The sequence below is a fragment of the Pan troglodytes genome, chromosome 3 (genome assembly GCF_028858775.2).
Source record: "Pan troglodytes isolate AG18354 chromosome 3, NHGRI_mPanTro3-v2.0_pri, whole genome shotgun sequence".
Classification (NCBI taxonomy): Eukaryota; Metazoa; Chordata; class Mammalia; order Primates; family Hominidae; genus Pan; species Pan troglodytes.
In genome coordinates this window covers 156,281,528-156,300,728 of record NC_072401.2, presented here as the reverse complement: position 1 = coordinate 156,300,728, position 19,201 = coordinate 156,281,528, and the positions used below count along the sequence as shown (strand labels likewise).

The window sequence follows — 19,201 nt, the reverse complement described above, 5'->3', positions numbered from 1 at the left end:
TTTAAAAACATTAATCCAGATGCTTGTTCAAGAATTACTTATAGGCTGGTTGCGGTGGCTCAAGCCTGTAATCCCAGCACTTTGGGAGGCCTAGGCAGGAAGACTGGCCCCAGGAGTTCGAGACCAGCCTGGGCAATATAGTGAGACCTCATCTCTACAAAGGTAAAAAAAAATAAACAAATAAATTAATAAAATAAAATAAAATTTGCCAGGTATAGTGGTGGGCACCTATAGTCCCAGCTACTCTGGAAGCTGAGGTGATGGAATCACTTGAGTCCATGAGGTTGCAGTGCGCCATGATTGCACCACCGCACTCCAGCCTGGGTGACAGAGTGAGATCCTGACTCAGAAAACAAAACAGCAACAACAACAACAATAGCAAAAACAGAAAAGAATTACTTATAAAGGGGCAAGAGTGGGAGGGGAGGGACTAGTTAGGGTGCAAATGCAGAGACTGAAGATAAAAAGACTCTAAAGATTCATAACAAATCTCTTTAATGGTTAAAGAGAGTTCATTGGGGGAAAGCAAGCTGAATTTATTTTAATAATGTCCCCATTTTCGGCAACATATATGCTACAAAGTCAATTATTTTATTGTTATTTGGTCACAGGTAGAGATAACGGTGTGGCTGTGGATTAGCAATTACATATAACTCCATTGCACATTTAAAAAGGCATTTTATTGTTGCTGCAAGAAACCACTATGCAGGGCTTTTGGTCCTCCCTAAAGGAGAGAAACGGTATCTAGGAAATTAATTCTTCTCTCAGGCCCAAATGCAAAATTGCAGAAACCGCTTGCTAAATATGGTCAGCCATTTTTAAGAGTCCAGAGAGTCTTTTCTCAGGCGTACTTTATTAGAGGCCATTGATCAGTTTCTACCGATTATTATGGTTAATTGAAGGGAAATCTGCGACTATGGCTATTTATTGGCATTTGCGTTCGGCTCAGACAGAAGCTAGTTTTGAAAGTGGTATCCGTAGAGTTATCCCGCTTGCAAACTTCCTTGCCTAGGGGTGGTGGGGGAGCGCTGAGGGCTTGAGGGGTGTCAGCCACCAGGGCTTTCTGCTCATCAGTCAGCATCGTCAGACATCCTGGAAGTGTTATGATGGCGCTGAATGTAGAAAAAGGGTTCTCAGGGAGGATATATTGTCGTCATTCCTGGTGGCAGAGGGGAGTGACAAGAGGCTCACACGTCGCTGGGTAGTAGCACGCATAATAAAGTGTGGTTTGCACCATGTGTGCCACAGATTTCTCGGTTTTTCTGGAAGATTTTTCCAAGTTCCGCCTTCTCCCCTTTGCAGCCATCCTGGCCCCAGCTGTGCATCGGCCTTTGACTCCATCTGTCCTTCCGCTGCGGACGGGAGTCCCTCTCGCCAAATGGAGAACACAAGTTTGGCACCCCAAAGTGATGATAACCTCTACCCTCTTGGCTCAGCGCGAGCCAAGCGTCAGGCCTGCAGAGGGACGGTCAAGGGGATGGAGGGGGAGGCCGGGGAGAGGCCGCTCCTCTCACCTCCCCGCACCCATCATCACTTGGCACTTGGCCAAGCCCAGGCAGACGCCCGGCCTGCGCGTCCCCCACCCGCCCCGCGGTGCACGTCTCCCAGTGCTTTTGCATTTGCTCCTCTTCCGCCCTGCTGCAGAGCGCGGCTCGCAGGTTGGAGTTTGCCCTCGTGTGCGCCGCGTCACACGGCAGGGAGGGGAAGGCAGGCGGCGGAGGCTGGGTCGGAGCAGGAGTCGCGCGGTCCCTGGCGCCCGGAGACACAGCGGGGAACCACCGCCCCGCCCCCGGAGCAGCGGACAGGGCCGCAGACCTCCTTTCCCCCCTCCCTCTCTCCCTCCTCCCCAGCGCCCTGACTCCCTGCCTCCCCGCCCTTACTCCACCCCCTACTCCGGCCAGATCCCCATCCTCTCCTTGTGTGTGCGCGCTTCATATAATCTCCTCCTTTTTGGCAAAAGAAATAATGCACCTGACTTTACCAGGGGGGAACAACCAGCCGAGTAGAACAAGGAACAGATGTAAAGGGAATAAAAGGAGAGAGAAAAAGAGATGAGACTCGTTTAAAGAAATCCAGGGACAGAAGAGGTGGCTGCCGCGGCAGAGGCAGCTAGAGCTTACTTCCCTGTCTGCGTGAGCTGCAGGCAGAGGACGCTTTCACCAGTTGCAGATGTAACCTCGGGAATTCCTGGGCCGTCGGTTTGTTTGCCAAACGAAGTCTTTTCTTCTCTGGCTCAGACACTGAAGAGGCTCCTGGATTTTTCTGCGATCCTGCCACAAGCTGGCAGTTACCCGAGAGCCTTCCCAAGGAGCTGGAGGAGAAATGAGCCCTTGTGGGCGGAAGATGGGCGAAGGGCGTCAGCAGCGGCGGGCTCCGGTCGGGAAGCTCCTTCTGCTCCCCGGGAGGAGAGATACACCCCATGGGCGGTCAGGCAGCAGCGGCGCCAGGACGCAGCGCTCCCTGCTCTGGCTCTTGGTGCACGTGTGGCTGTGGGCGGCCTCGGGCTCCTCTGCCCAGTTGTTCAACCTCACCCTTTCCGTAGATGAGGGGCTTCCCCCGGACACGCTGGTAGGTGACATCCGCGCCGGGCTGCCGGCCGCGCAGCAGCAGGAGGGGAGCGGCTTCTTTCTGTCGGAGGACTCCGATGACTCCCCGCTGCTGGACGACTTCCACGTGCACCCGGACACCGGCATCATCCGCACTGCGCGGCGCCTGGACCGCGAGCGGCGGGACCACTACAGCTTCGTCGCCGCCACGCTGCTGGGCGCTGTGGTGCAGGTGGAGATTCGCGTCAACGACGTGAATGACCACTCGCCCCGCTTTCCCCTCGACTCCCTGCAACTCGACGTCTCCGAGCTCAGCCCGCCAGGGACCGCCTTCCGCCTGCCAGGTGCCCACGATCCCGACGCCGGACTGTTCAGCACTCAGGGCTACACCCTGGTGCAACCGTCCGACCTGCCCAAGGACCCCGCAGGCCCGTTCTTCCAGTTGCGCTACCGGACTCCGGGGCCACTACCGTCACCGCTTTTGCCAGGCTCCTCGTCACCCCTGGAGCCTCTAGATCTGGTGCTGCTGCGGCGCTTGGACCGAGAGGAGGCGGCGGCGCACCGGCTGCAGATCGAGGCATGGGACGGCGGCCGACCCCGGCGCACCGGCCTCCTGAGCGTGGAGCTGCGCGTGCTGGATGAGAACGACAACCCGCCGGTCTTTGAGCAGGACGAGTACCGCGCCGCGGTGCGCGAGGACGCCCAGCCGGGCGCCGAGGTCTGTCGCGTGCGCGCCACCGACCGCGACCTGGGGCCCAATGGCTTCGTGCGCTACAGCGTCCGCGCCCGGCAAGTGCCTGGGGCGGGTAGCGGCGGCGGGGCACTGGGCGACGCGGCCTACTTCGCGGTGGAGGAGCTGAGCGGCGTGGTGCGAGTGCGGAGACCTCTGGACCGCGAGGCACAGGCCTGGCACCAGTTGGTGGTGGAGGCCCGCGATGGAGGCGCCGAGCCTGAGGTTGCCACGGTGCGCGTGTCCATCGCCGTGCTGGACGTGAATGACAACCGGCCAGCAATTCACGTGCTCTTTCTCACAGAGGGAGGCGTCGCCCGTGTCTCTGAAGGCGCCCGACCGGGCGACTACGTGGCTCGCGTCTCGGTGTCTGACGCGGACGGTGACTGGGAGAAGGAAGATGAGGCCACAGGGGAGCTTGGTGTGGGTCTTGGAGACGGGAGCATCTCGCTGTCCTTGGAAGGCGGAGAGGGAGACTTCGCGTTGCTGCCCGGCGGCCCCCCAGGGGTATTTTTCCTTTGCGTGGAGGGGCCCCTGGACAGAGAGAGCCGCGATCTGTATGAGTTACTACTGGTGGCCACGGACGCGGGGTCCCCGCCGCTGAGCACGGAGGAGACGCTGCTACTCCGGGTCGCTGACCTCAATGACCAACCACCTCTCTTCAGCCAACAGCATTACAAGGCCTCAGTGTCCGAGGCCGCGGCCCCTGGCACTGTAGTCATGTGGGTCAGCGCCTCCGATGCCGACGAGGCAGGCAGTGATCACGCCTGGCTGCGCTACACTGTAGTCCAACTCTCGGCTCCCTGCAATCTCGGCTCCCTGCAATCAAAGATGGTCCACACCGCAGAGTGTGGACCATCTTTTGCCATTGATTCCGAAAGCGGTGCGATCAGCACTATCCGGACTCTAGACCGAGAGGTCCAGGAGGCGGTGGAGCTGAAAGTGGTGGCCCAGGACCTCGGAGAGCCCCCACTCTCTGCCACCTGCCTGGTGAGCATCACCGTAGATGATGTGAATGACAATGAGCCCATCTTCTGGAGGCAGGTGTACAATGCCACCATTGCAGAGCATGCCCCGGTTGGACACTGCTTTCTGCAGGTGAGTGCATCAGGCCTGTGGGCCAACCTGAAGGCTTGGGAAGGGATGGAGAGGGTTGTGAGTTGGCCTAGGAAATTGTGATGTGGAGGATAATATTCCGGCTCTCAAATACAAGACTGGCGGTAGTGCCCCCTCTACAGTGAGATGAATGATGCCCTCTAGTCACCTAACTTTTTTTTGCCAGGGTCTTGGCTACATGATCTCTAAGGTCCTTTCAACTTGACTTTTAGATCTTGATTTATCTTATTGAAGCCTGATTTCTTTCATGCTGGATGTATGCACCTAAATAGGTTCAGGAGGGACAGCCCATTCTAAATCAGACCTCTTCCAACTGACAATGTCTCACATCATATCATATAAATATATGTATACACACACACACACACACACACACACATATATATATATTTGTCAAACAGAGTGTCACTCTGTTGCCCAGGCTGGAGTGCAGTGGCTCAATCTCGGCTCACTGCAACCTCCTTTTCCCAGACTCAAGCAATTCTCCTGCCTGCCACCATACCTGGCTAATTTCTGTATTTTTTTAGTGGAGATGGGGTTTCACCATGTTTGCCAGGCTGGTCTCGAACTCCTGACCTCAGGTGATCTGCCCTCCTCAACTTCCCAAAGTGCTGGGATTACAGGGGTGAGCCACCACGCCCAGCAATGTCTCATATTTTTTTTTTAACAGCTTTATGAGGCAACCTAGGGAATAAGGTAGTTCTCGTAAGTGAGTTTTTAAAATGACCAAGTGTATATCTTTATACACTGACACTGTTTTGAGTTACCTTTTCCAGAGACTTCTTACATGTTTTCCTACCTTCCTTCGAAGCTTACAAAGGTTGGATGAAGACTGAAGTCATCTTTATTAGTTAGCATCAGGTGTGAGCTAAGCTTCTTCCATGATGCTTTCAGGACTCTGAAGGGCAGTGGGACTCAATTATCCTTTATAAAATGGGGCACTGTACACTGCTTTTTGATTTGGGTGTTTTGCCTCTTGTAGTTTTCCTGATCTCTCCTTCACTATCAGAATGGCATGTTTTGCCCCCTTCCAGGCCATTCCTTTTTTTTTTTGCTTCCGATTTCCTATTTGTTTCTTTTTTATTTTTTTGAGACAGGGTCTTGCTTTGTGGCCCAAAATGGAGTACAGTGGCACAATCATGGCTCACTGAAGCCTGGACCTCCCAGGGTAAAGTGATTCTCCCACCTCAGTCTCCCGAGTAGCTGCAAGCACAGGCATGCGCCAACATGGCTAGCTAATTTTTAAATAATGTGTAGGGACGAGGTCCAGCTGTGTTCCCCAGGCTGGTCTCGAACTCCTGGGCTCAAATGATACTCCCGCCTCAGCCTCCCAAAGTGCGGGGATTACAGGCATAAGCCACCTTGCCTGGCCAATTTCCTATTTCTTATTTGATGGGAGATAATCAAAGTTCCAAGACTGATTTATTTACTCTGAAATAACTTGAGTAAATATATCTAGCCTGAAGAGCTTACCAGGGAATGAAGCTCTAAAGCTTAATTTTGCTCTCAGCCTGGGTTGTTTTAAGATGTTTGCTGCTTACTTTCTGGTTCTCAGTTAGGGAGTTCAGGCTTTAGCTTTGCAAGTTATGTCTCAAATAATAACCTTTAGATAATTGAGGTGCTACTGCAAAGTAAAAGTGGGTTTCATGACTGCTTCCACCATTTTAATCTTTTGGGTATATGGGTGATAATAATCTCCATCCCTTTCTTTAGAGTGATTGCCAGCTCTGAGTTGCTAGATTGTTAAAAAGTGGCTTGATATGAATTAATGCTTGCTGATGAAATGGACAAATCCACAAATATTAGTGACTAACATTGTCAAAGTATATTTCTCTCTCAAGCAGAGTCTGATGTGAAGCAACTTGGCTGTTTCTCCTCCGTCTGAGAGAGCCAGGCCTGAGAGTGACTTACACAACTTCCACCAATGTCACATTAGCCAGAGCCCAGCCATGCAGCGTCAGATGTACTGCAAAGGAGGCTGAGAAATGTAGAGGAGCCCGGGTATGCCAGTGCCCACTGATAGTTTCCTCCATGGATTTCTAAAAATGAAAGTCATAATAGGTGACAGGTTGGACAAGTTGACTTCCAATATTCCTTCCACCTGGAACTCCCTGAAGATCTTGGTATGAATAGTACAACTTGGCTCCATTGTTAGGAAAATAAGCAGGGTGGATTAATTATGATTTTTTTGATGAAAGCCTGTCTTTAGAGTTGTTTCTATCATCGTGAGATGATTCTTCTATGAGGTGTGAGTTTATCCCATTGTTACAACTCCATATGTGGTAGATCCATTATGGTGAGCTCAGCTTGGCTTACATGTAGGACTGCATCTCCAACAATTGCAACAAACCTTTCCAGGTTGCCAAGTATTGCTGCAGACAGCATTAAATTGTGCTGACTAGAATTTCTGGAAATTCCAGCGATCTAGCCCCTCAAGATTTGCAAAAGCCTCTTAGTCACTGGGCTCTCTGGTGGCCTCTCCAAGGCAGCTATGTGAACTCTCTGTGTTCCATACGCCCCACAGCTGACTTACCCCCTAATTTCCATATGAGATTCAAAGAAGCGTCTTCCTTCTTTCTACTCTCTCAATCTTTCTTTATACCACTTTGCAAAAACCAACTCCCCCATCTTGCCTTTGAATCTCATGACACCTCCTGTGTTCCATGGCTTTGCTTAATGACATTACATACATTCCTTGTAACTGTACCTTCTTTTTCTTGCCGTCTACAAGTTTTCCTCCTTTACAGCTTATATCTGCTCAAGTTGCCTTTGTCAAAATCAAACAAAAACAAAAGGAAATACAGGAAAAACAAAATCTTGCCTAGATTTCCTGTAAGATAATACCATGTCGTCTGATAAAAACAAACCCTTTAACTTCAAGTTGTCTTAGTGGTTACTCCACATCTCCAATGTTTGGGGTCCTACCACTCTAGTTGCTGCTGTTGCTGGCACTATGGTGCTGGCCACCCTCCCCTCTCCGAGTGTTGGCTGAACTCTTATATTCTCATGCCCAGACGAGACCTTTCCAAAGACTTATGAGTGAGGCAGAACTGAGGGAATTAATGCAGAGGACAAGAACCATTAGCAAACTGAGATAGATAACCTCTAGCTGCAAAAGGTTTTTACAACATTGTAGGCACTCGTCTGGACTTCTTAATAACTCAGTCCCTGCCTGTCTCAGGTGGACAGCCTCTTCTTAACAATCCACCCCTCAGGAGTTCCTTTCAATCTCTTGCTGCCTTCTTGGTCAAGACAGAGAGGGAATTCCACTCTGCAGACACCCAGAGATTTTCCTCCAGTTCTCATGTTTGGCCTGAAAGATTCCATTTTCGCTCAGATAACTGTCAAAAAGATTAACTTCAACCTCTAGACAAGATCTCCATCCTCCACCCTACACTAAGTCTGATGTTGTGAGCTGCATTTGCAGCTTTTATCTTATAACCAGATCTTAGTCTGTACTAAGTATAACTCCAGCATTGAGACCTGAATTACATGTGGTAACATGAAGAGTATTCTTTCATACTCCCTCAAATACAAGTACTATGTTCATTCATTAATTCATTTATTTATCCAAACAACAACATTCATTAATTCAATAACATTGATTGAATTCAACAACATCTAACCAACAAATACTTATTGAATATCTATTACATGCCAGGAACTGTTCTTGGTGCTGGGGACAGCAACAAGCAAAACGGGCAAGGTGCTTGCTAGCAGAGCTTATAATGTGTGTTCTCCATCTCCTTCCCTTCTCCGTCAGTCCTTGTGAATGAATGACATGTGCCTGACTCCCACTTGCTGATCACCCCTTCTCCATGTGTTCTGACCTTCTCCCATCACTGTACTAAATTCTGCCTCTCAAGAGGCGTGTATCTGTTTCTTTCAAATCCAATGGGCTTTTCTTAGTCATAACCTCTCTCATGCTCTCTGAAGCATTTTGGACTGCTGACCACTTCCTCTTTCTTGCATGCATCTTTTTCACTGCCCATTGTCTCCTTACATTCTGCCTCTCGCTTGCCAATTCCTCTTTTTCCTTTTTTCTCTTGTGCCACCCCACACTCAGTGTGGTAGAGGCATTCCCAAAGGCTCTGTCTTCCCCTCACTCCTTGCCTTTCTATAATCTCTTCCTGTGTATTCCCAGAAGTTCATTAAAAAAAAAAAAGCTCATAACACCACATGGATGTAAGGATTGGAGATAACTGGTATGTTGCGGTAGAAAGTGGTTTGTAGAGCTTTATAGGTGGGAAAGTAGATCTATCCAGTAGATTGGGGATTCTCTGTTATGTACATTTTTATTTACAACCTGTCATGGATGCATTCCACTGTAGCTGCACATTTTGTGTTTATGTAGGAATGTGTAATGCATTTCTAGGTATGATCATCTCCAAAAGAGAACCACTTAGGATGGACTTCAGAAAATTGTGATCAGTAAGATTTCCCTTCTCTGAGGATTGAAATTTCACAATAAATCGATTTCAGTAACAACTAAACTCCAGATGTCTATTAATGGTCCCCTCACCTTTTAAATTATAAATGAAAAGTGAGCAACTGTGGAAGTAATTTATATTTTCATAGCCCATTAGGGAAATTATGCGAAATCATTTTTACAAATGCCAGGTTATTTGAATCTTACTGAATTAAAATCTTCATTTAATCAAAATATGTGTTTTGTAGTGAAAGTAGATCAGGTAAATATAATCGGAAGTATGAATTAATTGAAAATCTATGTAATCCATGGGGATAGGAGGAATTGGAATAATCACGGTGTGCCTGGTTCCTGTAGTGAAGTAATGGGAGGCCATTTTGGAGACATGGGAGATATCAGTGTTTGCGCAGAGTTTGGCCTTTATTATTATGGAAATACATGGGAGATATGGGAGGTTTGTGAATAGAGATTGACATGTGAAAAGTAACGTTTTAGGAAGAGTCATCTTAAATTAGTAGAAAGAATAGAAAGAAGTAAGGAGGGAAACCAGGTAGGAGAGTTCTGAGTCTCTTGTAATAACACATATTCAGCTACACGGGCCTGAATTAGGGGAATGGTAGTGAAGCGTAAGAGGAAGGATGGCCTTAGAGGTATCACAAAGGAATAATTGGTACAACTTGTATAGATGTGAGTGAGAAACTGGTGGAAGGAGTAAAAAATAACACCATGTTTTCCATCTGGATTAGTGGGAAGAATAGGAAAAGCTGGAGGTGAGAGTTTTGGGGGAAAGATGCTGGCTCTCTCGAGTTTTTGATTTCAGTGTGAATTAACGGCCAGTAGTATAGGAAAATACATCTTGAAGGCTATTTAGAGCTTCAGAACTACTAACAGGAGAGAATGTAAGGTTGGAGACATAAACTTGGAAGTTACTCATGTGGAGGTGATACTTAAAGCTGTGAAAGTGTCAGGATAATGGGAGAAGAGTCAATGGCTAAGGACGCTGGCTGAGACGAGGGTCTTGCGACTCATATGATGTTGGGGGGCAGGTCTCTGTGATGATAATGCTATGTGCTTGTATTCCTGAGCCTCAAGGACCACAACCCAGAGAGATGGTTGGCATCTTACTCCATTTTCTGAGCTCCTCAGCATAGCTTCTGAGATATTCAGCCTCCCATGCCACAGTCCCAGGCATTAAGGCACTCGTTATTTGAATCTGCCTGTTTCTCTCTCCTCTTCTTCCTGTTTCCTATGGACCATCTGGTCAGTCCCCATGTGCACTGAAGACAATGACAGCCTGTTTTAGTCATTGTTGTCCCCATTGTAACTCTTGTCATCCAGGCAATTTGGTCTCATGTTTCTTCGGTTGACCCAGTTTTGATGTCCTTATTGTTACTTCCTCTCCAGGAACCCTATCCTACAGTCATCCCCTGTAATCTGGAATCACTTAGAACAACTCTACCTCTTATGTCTCATCTCACTCTCTGATCACAGCTTGCCAGCCTTTCCGCTTTCTCAGCCTTTGATTTGGTTTGCATTTATTTTTTAATCTAGATTTTTTTCTAGATGACTTGCTCTTTCTTTTCTCTTCTTGCATATCACCCCCCTCCTTGCTTTAGTTCCTTCTCTGTTTGGTTGTAATTCTTCTATGCACCAAACTAACCCTTCCTCTTCCATACATGTATACATATTACCAACAGTAGATCTCTCCAACTATATCTCCCCCTGCCCCACACACTCTCTGAAACACTCAGACTACAGCGGACTGCTGGAGTAATTCCAAGTGATAATAGAGTCTACTTAGAGTAGAATTTAAGTATGGTATTTTAATATCAGCCAGGCCCTCAATTCTGTTGAGTAATTTTGTTGTATTCATCTAAGCATCTCTTCCACAACCTCATTCGCTTTAAGCACCATAGCCTGCTGCCTTTACTCTTTACAGGTAACTATGCTTCCTACTCAGTAGAGGCTAGTAGCTGAAAACTTGCTTGTGTTTTTGCCTGCCACCATGAGGCTTTCTATAAATGCACCATCCAATCCCTAGAGACTAGATGATTTTTCTTTGTCCACATCAAACTCACCCATTCATATTCTCCCATCCATCTATCCATCCATCCAACAATCCCCTATTCCATCTTCTCTGACATGGATTCTCAATCACTCCATTTCTCCTTTATCTTTTACCTCTACCTCTATACTTACTTATTCTCTTAGCACATAATACGACTCTTTCATAGTTTGTAATATTTAAAAACTAAGTATGTGAGGGTCTTTTTCGCTCACTTCTTTCCTCAATGTCCTGTAGGAGTTGATGTCTGCTACCTATTGGCCCATTTTTTTCCCCAAGTCTTTCCTACTCAAAGAAGAGTTCTGGAAACCTGTGCTGCTATCTTTTTCAATGTCTGATATCTCTTGACGATGGACTCAGTACTCTGTTTTGGTTCTTGAGCAAAAGTGGCCTTCTTTCTCATCTGTTAGTGTCAAGAAGTTGTGAAAAAATGTAGCTGCTAAAGTGTAAGAAGTGACATATGGAATTTATTTTTGCTCATTTCTTAATGTTATACACTGTAATTGATGGAAGCCATTAACTAATATGTTTCATATGAGAAGAAATGGTTGAATCAATCAAAATAGTATATTCTATTGAACAGGCAAAAGTGTCTTAGTCTTGATGATTGTTTAAATCATCTTGCTACACTCACTTTTTACTGGATGGTTTTTGGGCATACTAACCCTACCATATCTGTACAGTAAGACACCGTGTCTTCCTTTCTCAATAATTCTGTTTTGAATTTCCTTTTAAACAGCCCAGGCTGTTACCTTCATTTCAGGCTTTATCACTTTCCCATAAACATGCAGATCTCAGAGTCCACTGATGAAGTGTGTGAAAGCTCCTTGGTAGAGAGGATGGAAGAGGTTTGCTCGTTCTCATTATTTCCAGGTGTCCTTCATTTGGACAGAAGAAGAGTAATCCCGTGGATAAAAGCTTGCAATGCAGAGTGAAACATACCCAAGTTTAAATTTCAGCTCTGTTACTTAATAGCTTAACCTCAAGTAAATTCCTAAACCTTTGTAAGCCTCAATTTTGTCATCCATAAAATAGGGATGATAATGGGATTCACCTGGTAGGGTTATTGTGGCGATTAAATGAGATGATGCATATCCAGGACACAGAGCACTGCCTAGCACATGGTAAACTCCCAGGAAAGTTTACCATTATATGTAATTTCACTTGAGTGTGATTAAACTATGGAGCTAAGAGAGAGTGAGAAAAAGAAACGTCAGGCTGGGCATGGTAGCTCTTGTCTGTAATCCCAGCACTTTGGGAGGCTGAGGTGGATGGACAGCTTGAGCCCAGGAGTTTGAGACCAGCCTGGGCAACAGAGCAAAACCTCTACAAAAAATACAAAAATTAGCCAGGTGTGGTGATGTGCACCTGTAGTCCCAGCTACTTGGGAGGCTGAGATGGGAGGATTAGTTGAGCCTGGGAGGTCGAGGCTGCAGTGAACCATGATTGCGCCACTGCACCCCAGCCTGGGTGACAGAGCAAGACCCTGTCTCCAATAAAATAAAATAAAATAATAAAATAAAAGTCAGTTCTTTCTTTTAAAAATTCCTATGGCTAGTCATGTTAAATGGCTAGAGATATGATCTCAATAGATACTCTAGGAAAACCATTGTCCTAATTAATACCCAGGGCTTCCATCCCAAATTCAGTCAGCTTCCTACCTTGGACAGCTAAACAGGAGCTGTTTGTACAAAATTTACCAACAAAAAGGGACATCAGTTAAAAACTATTTGTATACCACTTTTAAGAAAGCTGAACAACACAAATCTTTCCTTAAAAGTTCTTTTGCATATTAAAGGAAACATTATTAAAATAATTGTTAACATATTATTATAATTAGAATATTAGGCCAGGCAGTGGCTCATGCCTGTAATCTCAGCACTTTGGGAGGCCTCTGTTGGTGAGTGCTTGAGGCCAGGAGTTTGAGGCCAGCCTGGGCAACATAACAAAACCCTATCTCTATTTCAAGAAAATAAATTTTAAAAAGAATATTAATGTAAAACTTTTTTCAGTTGAATTGATTTGTATTGTGTGTGTACTAGATATATTGATAGCCCTTCATGAAATCAAGTAAATTGTTTATGCATGCTTTATGTAAATTAAAATCTTTATTTTCTATTTTAAATGACTATAGTAATTTGTAATTATTGCATACTTGCTTTGATGACACTGTTGATTTATTTCATACTAAATTCTCAGATTAGAAAATTCCATCTCCTTGATGCTTTTGGAAAATGTATTACGGCAAAAGGCAGGGAAGACCTGTAGTAGAGCTTCACTTTCATGAGAATAGCTAAGAAGAAAGAACAAAACAGAACTTGGCAATTTTTGAGTGGCTTCATTACTGATGACAGTTAATCTAAAAATTCTGTTCAGTATGACAAACCGTCCTCCAACTTTTCAAATCTTTTTTGTTCAGATTATTCTGAAATTTCCTTTGTTCTTCATTTCAATTAACTGTGTAGAATTAGCAATTGTTATGGGTATGATTTCAAGCGATTAAATATTATTTTTAGCCTTACCGTATATGGCCTTAAACATGATTTCATTTTTAACAATTGTTTAGTTAGAAACTCCTCATGTTGTATGTTCATCTTTATTTCTACATTTGGAAACACAGAGGAAGTTAATGTTTATTTAGAGATTGACTTGTCTGGTCCTAAGAATATCTATTATACAAGAACCAAGTTATGAGGTAAAGAGCAACCTAAGCTTATGCACTGTTTACTCTCCTTTGAAGTATAGATTATTTTAAGTAGGAACGGTTAAAAATAATACAAAGGCTGTTCTGTTACATTGTGTATAAACAAGAACACAATATTTCAGGGCTGTCAGATATATTTCCTGGACTCATCTTACAAGAATTTTTATATGGCATTTTTCTTGTGTAGAATCTAATTGTCATGCTTATGTCTGTTTCACTTCCACTGCCTCTATCAGCGTCTAGCATAAAGAAGAGAGGTGACAGGGAGGCCAATTTATAAATTAATGTTTGACGGTATTAGAGGTAATTTGCTTGCTGGCATTAAACATATAGATTCTACATATATCACAGCATACTCTTAATACCACAACATGAATTTAGTAAGTTTACCTTGAGTCTTGATTCTTAGTAGATTTTAAAAGAAAGACAATTTTTTTGGAACACAATTGTATTCAGATTTGCCACTTATACAGAGGAGTACAACTGTGCTCTAATCTAAATTCATAATATCTTAAGGCTACTTTATCATTATTTCTCTAAATGTGTTTTAACATCTGAAGTACAGTTACCACATTTGTCTGTTAACTTGTGAAGAAAACTTTTTTTTAAATGAGAAAGCTTATTCTATGTGCCAACAGGAATCTTTCTAGAGAGTGCTTTTTCTTTATTTTAAAATATTTTTTTCTGCTCTATTCTTTCTTTTCTCTCTTTCAGAGATTCCAAATATACATATGTTAGACCTTTAGATCTGAGGCCTTGAGACTCTGTTCATTTTTCTTTTCAATAATTTTCTTTTCTATTCTTCAGATCAGATGGCTTGTATTATTTTCAAATTCACTGTCATGTTCTTCATCACCATCCTGCTGTTAAGCCCTTCTAACACATTTTTAATTTATTATATTTTTCACTTATACAATTTTCATTTTATTCTGTCTTATAGTTTCTGTTTCTTTGCTGATATTATCTATCTTTTCATTCATTACAAGAGTGTCTTCCTTTACCTCATATAACTATAATAGCTGCTTTAAAGTTTTATCTGTGAAATATAGTCATCTGTGTTTGGCTTCTTTAATGTTTTTTTGTCTTGTAAATGTATCATATTTCTCTAGTTTTTCAGATATTGAATACTTTTTCCTTGTATTCCGGACATTGTGTGTGTTATGTTGTGGAGACCATAGATTCTTCTGAGTGTTACGTTCTTCTGAATAATGTTGATGTTTTTGTTTTAGCAGGTAATCAACTTGATTGGACTCAAACTGCAAATTCTGACTCTCAGGCACCTGTGAAAGCCCCATTTCAGTTCTGTTTTTTCTTAACTGGGCTGTTTTCAGTCCATATCCCATGCATGTGGAGCTCAGAGGTCAGTCAGAAATTTGGGCATAGTTTATGTACAGAATTTCGAGCTTGCCCAGATTTCCCCACTCTAAGAGTTCCCTCTTTCTCGCTAATGGCTATGGTTTCCTGGAACCCTATGCTAAGGTTCTTGTGTCCAGAAAGACTGTGTGTTTCTAGTGACTCTAACCACCCTGCATGGTGCCTTGACTGCTACCCAACCTCAGGTTCACAGCCTAAATAAATAATCCTCAAAAAATGGGAAACTCACTCCATATAGGTCCATTCTTCCATTTTGGACCCCTTGTAAAAAGTTGAATGCTTCTACTCACCCCTAGAAGGTTCAAGTATTTTTGTTTCTGTTTTATTTAAAGTTTACAGTTGTTACATGCAGGAGGGTAGGTTTCAGTAGGCGTATACTCATACCAGAAGCAGAACTCCTGCTTTATTCTTGCATTTCAATTTCTATTAATTTCAATGAGATTCAGATGATTAAGACTTAATAGTAAGAGTCCTTTGAAAATAAAGCCTGTAGAATTTTACTCTAGTTGTATAATACATTACATTGTTCTTGAGTGATAGCTATTGTGCACAGCTGCCAAGGTTTACTAGGTCAATGTGTTTTGGATTAACTAGTGTTACTAGTAGTAAATGCTAACAGTTTAAAATTATTTAAGTATTTTTAAGCTTCACCTAGTTACACCTAGTGTAAACAAATTATTGCATGTATTTATGATTATGGAATTTTAATTGAATAATTGTGATAATCCTTCATGGAAAAGTAGAAATAGAAATCAACTCCATGAATTAGCTGATAATATTTCCCACCCTATTTGGGATTGACTAGGACATACAGGAAAAGTCATTCACTGTGACCCATTTGAGGAACATCAGTCCTTAGCAAGCCCTGACCACATGATAAGAACCACCTAAGATTGTTAACAGTCGTAAAGACTAAGTTTTGAATGCCAAAGACACTTTCATCTTAAGTGGAAATTTATTTTGCTATTTCTCTTTTTGAGAGTCAATGCTCTGGGACCCAAATATCTCACAATTATCTCTCACTGAGTACAACATTCTCTTATCATGTATCAGATAGAAACTGACATTTCCTTTGATAATTGCTTTCTTTCCAAATAATCTATAACACAAATCTGATTATGTTACTCATGCTGAGCACCTTCTGTGGCTTTGCACTGCTTGTAAGATCAAGTTCACATCTAATCCATTCTGCCTGCCTCTCTATCCTTGTTTCAAGGGACTCTTCCCCAGTCCTCTGTATTTCAAAAAGGCACCATGCTTTTTCTCAGCTCAGGCCTTTGTGCTATGTTATGGTCTGAATGTTTGTATGTCTCCAAAATTCGTACATTGAAGTCCTAATCCTCAATGTGATCCTTTTGGGAGGTGGGGCCTTTGCGAGATAATTAGGTTTAGATGAAGTTATGAGGGTTGCATCTGCCTGATGGAATTAGTGTCCTTATAAGAGAAAGAGAGAGGAGTTGAATCTCTTTCCGCCACGTGAGGCTACATCAAGAGGTCACCTGTCCACAAACCAGGAGGAGGGCCCTCACCAGAACCCAACCGTGCTGGCACTTTGAGTTTGGACTTTCAGCCTCCAGAACCATGAGAAATAAACTTCTGTTGTTTAAGTGTTTAAGCCACCCAGCCTACAGTATTTTGTTATGGCAGCCTGAGCTGAGTAAGACACTCTAGTTCTTCCCTTTGCATTGAATATGCTATCCTTGTCCTCTCTGTCATGAGTCTCCCCTTCCCCTAGCTAACTTTTACTTGTTTCTTAAAAATATCATGTCCTTAGGAAGCCTTCCTTGACCACCTAAGCTCCCCACTTGCCCACTGTTAGTTAAGTTCCCATCTTATAAACACCTAAAGATAATATGCATTATGCGATAGTAAAGATAATATCTCTTATCATATATCAGATAGAACCTGACATTTCCTGATACCACGTAATGCGTATTATGTTCTGCAGCATTCCTCACAGGTAACCACTTAGATCTGCTTCCCTGCTCATTATAAGCATCATGAGATGATGGCAGAGACCTTACCCATCTTGCCTACTGCTGAGTGCTTAGTAAAATGCTTGGCACATAATAAAAGTAAAATTTGTTCAATGATAAAATGAAATGCCCTGCATGGTAGCCACATAAAAGAGTGTTGATTACTTGAAGAATTGGGCACATTCTGCAGGGTAACAGTGAAGTCTATCTATAATCTTTCATGTACTTAAAGCTTTCTGAAAAGCAGTGCTGTCATTGAAATGCCTGCCATAAACATTACACAACAGTAAGATAATTAATACCCTTTTTGTGTTGTAATTTCATATCAGACAGATCTTTCCATTTCATGTAAAAAACATGATCTTTGTCTGTGCCTCTCTTTACTGTCAGAATATGAAGCTATGAATTTTGCATATTAGCAGAAATATTACCAGAGTGATTTTGTTTCTTAAATGTCTCAAGTTAATAATCTGCTGTTTGGTCTTTTAACCTTGAGTTTCCATGTCTCCACTTGTAAGAAATCACTTTTTAAAAAGTATATATATTTCTCATTGTTATGAAAAAAATTTGGGTAGCAGATTTGAGAACACAATATTTTAACTTTTTAGTTTATTCTGTTCTCTAGTTTGAAAAATGAAACAATTGAAAATGTAAAAAGACAATTATAGTAGATATATTTCTTCTTGTTTTTGGAGAAATGCCAATATTGTGAGGCACTTTCCCAATCCTTTTAAGCAGAATATGAGTTGATTTATTAATAGTTATGTGCTCAGTGAGACACAGCAAGAGGAAAGAACAGATAGTCTTGAATCTATCTGGCTCTGTGTTTCATAAGCTGTGTGTATTGAACCTCATTTTATTAATCTAGAAAATGGGATAATAATATGTACTTTGAAGGGTTATTTTGAGAATTGAAGATAATGTATTTAAAGCACTAGCACATGTAAGCACTTAAAAAGTTTCAGCTATTTCTTATAAGTGGAGGCATGGAAAGTCAACCAGACATTGTTGTTAGGACTGCCTCTTACTAGACTGGGTGAGATTTCTGGGTGAAGCAATGTGGGAAATATTTACTACATAAAGGTAAATAGCATGTGAGTCCTCTGCCTGCTGGGTTAATTTTCTTGATTTACTTTGACTAACTAGGACTTACTTGCTTTTGTCTTAACAAATAATGGGACTGGACGTGGTCATAAATAATACATCCTAATCCTGAGAAAAACTTATTTAAGATATGGCTGTACTAAATGCAAAAAAAAAAAGTGTGGCTAATTTATTCCTTTAAGATTTCAGTCCTTTAAGCTTATGAATTAAATGACTCTACCCTTGAAACTTTATATTGTTCTCCAAGGGTTAATTTATAGCCTTGATGGGAAGAACTCTATAGGGTACTTTTCTGATACTTTAATTGGCTAATAAATTTTAAGATCCAGAGCCACTCTGAAATATTAAACCTTCAGTTTAAATTACAGTTTTGCCCCTTTCTGATTTTGTTGGGTTTGATATATGAAATTTAGAGTAAATATATAAGTTTACAGAAGGAGTTCAGTACATTTGTTTCTTTGATATGTATAAAGAATTCAAAAACCACTTATTACATTCCCTTGCTGAAAATTAATTAATGTGGCAATTAGGATAAGGTAATAGTGATTTTAAAAAGTAGTAATACTTTAATTTTATTATAATTAGATTATCAGAAATAATATAAATTATAAATTGATTTTAGATTCATTGTCCTACTGATTCATAACAGGAAAAGCTAAAAAATACAATAATAATATAAAAACGAATTCATTCCTTAATGAATGTTTTTCCTACAGAAGAAAACATGCTTATAATAATAGCTTGTAATCAACATTTATGGAGCACTTCCTATGTTGCCAGGCAGTATTCTAAGAGATCTGGATTAACTTGTTTCATTTTCACAACACCCTGCATGGAGGGTATTGCTATTATCCTTATTTCATGGATAAGAAAAATTGGGAGTAGCATGGTTAAGTATCCGGTCCAAAATTCTCCAGCTAGTAAGTGGCCAAGAGGCTTGGCCTGGGGTCGGGGAGCCTGAGGGTCAGGTTCCCCGGAAACAACTGCTGAGGTGAAGACGGACGTAGTTTATTGGCGTGTGCTCTTGGGAACAACGCCTGGACAGCAGTGAGGGCAGCAGGGTCGGGCGTAGAGGAAGGTGAACCATGATGCAAACACAGCAAGACCTCAGCCTCTCCTGTAGGGAGCTCTGGGATGGAGGCGCCCTTCAGATCTGT

At 42.9% G+C, this 19,201-nt stretch overlaps 1 protein-coding gene across 2 annotated transcripts in view; it reads left to right on the top strand.

Annotated features, from left to right (window-relative positions):
* The first annotated feature begins 1,206 nt into the window (after positions 1-1,206).
* Positions 1,207-19,201, top strand: part of DCHS2 (dachsous cadherin-related 2) — a 263,743-nt gene continuing 245,748 nt past the window's right edge. For both annotated transcript variants that reach the window (XM_009448442.4, XM_024356344.3), the window contains exon 1: positions 1,207-4,374. In XM_009448442.4, the coding sequence (XP_009446717.3) occupies positions 2,323-4,374 (2,052 nt within the window). In that variant the 5' untranslated portion in view covers positions 1,207-2,322. The remainder of the gene's footprint in view (positions 4,375-19,201) is intronic.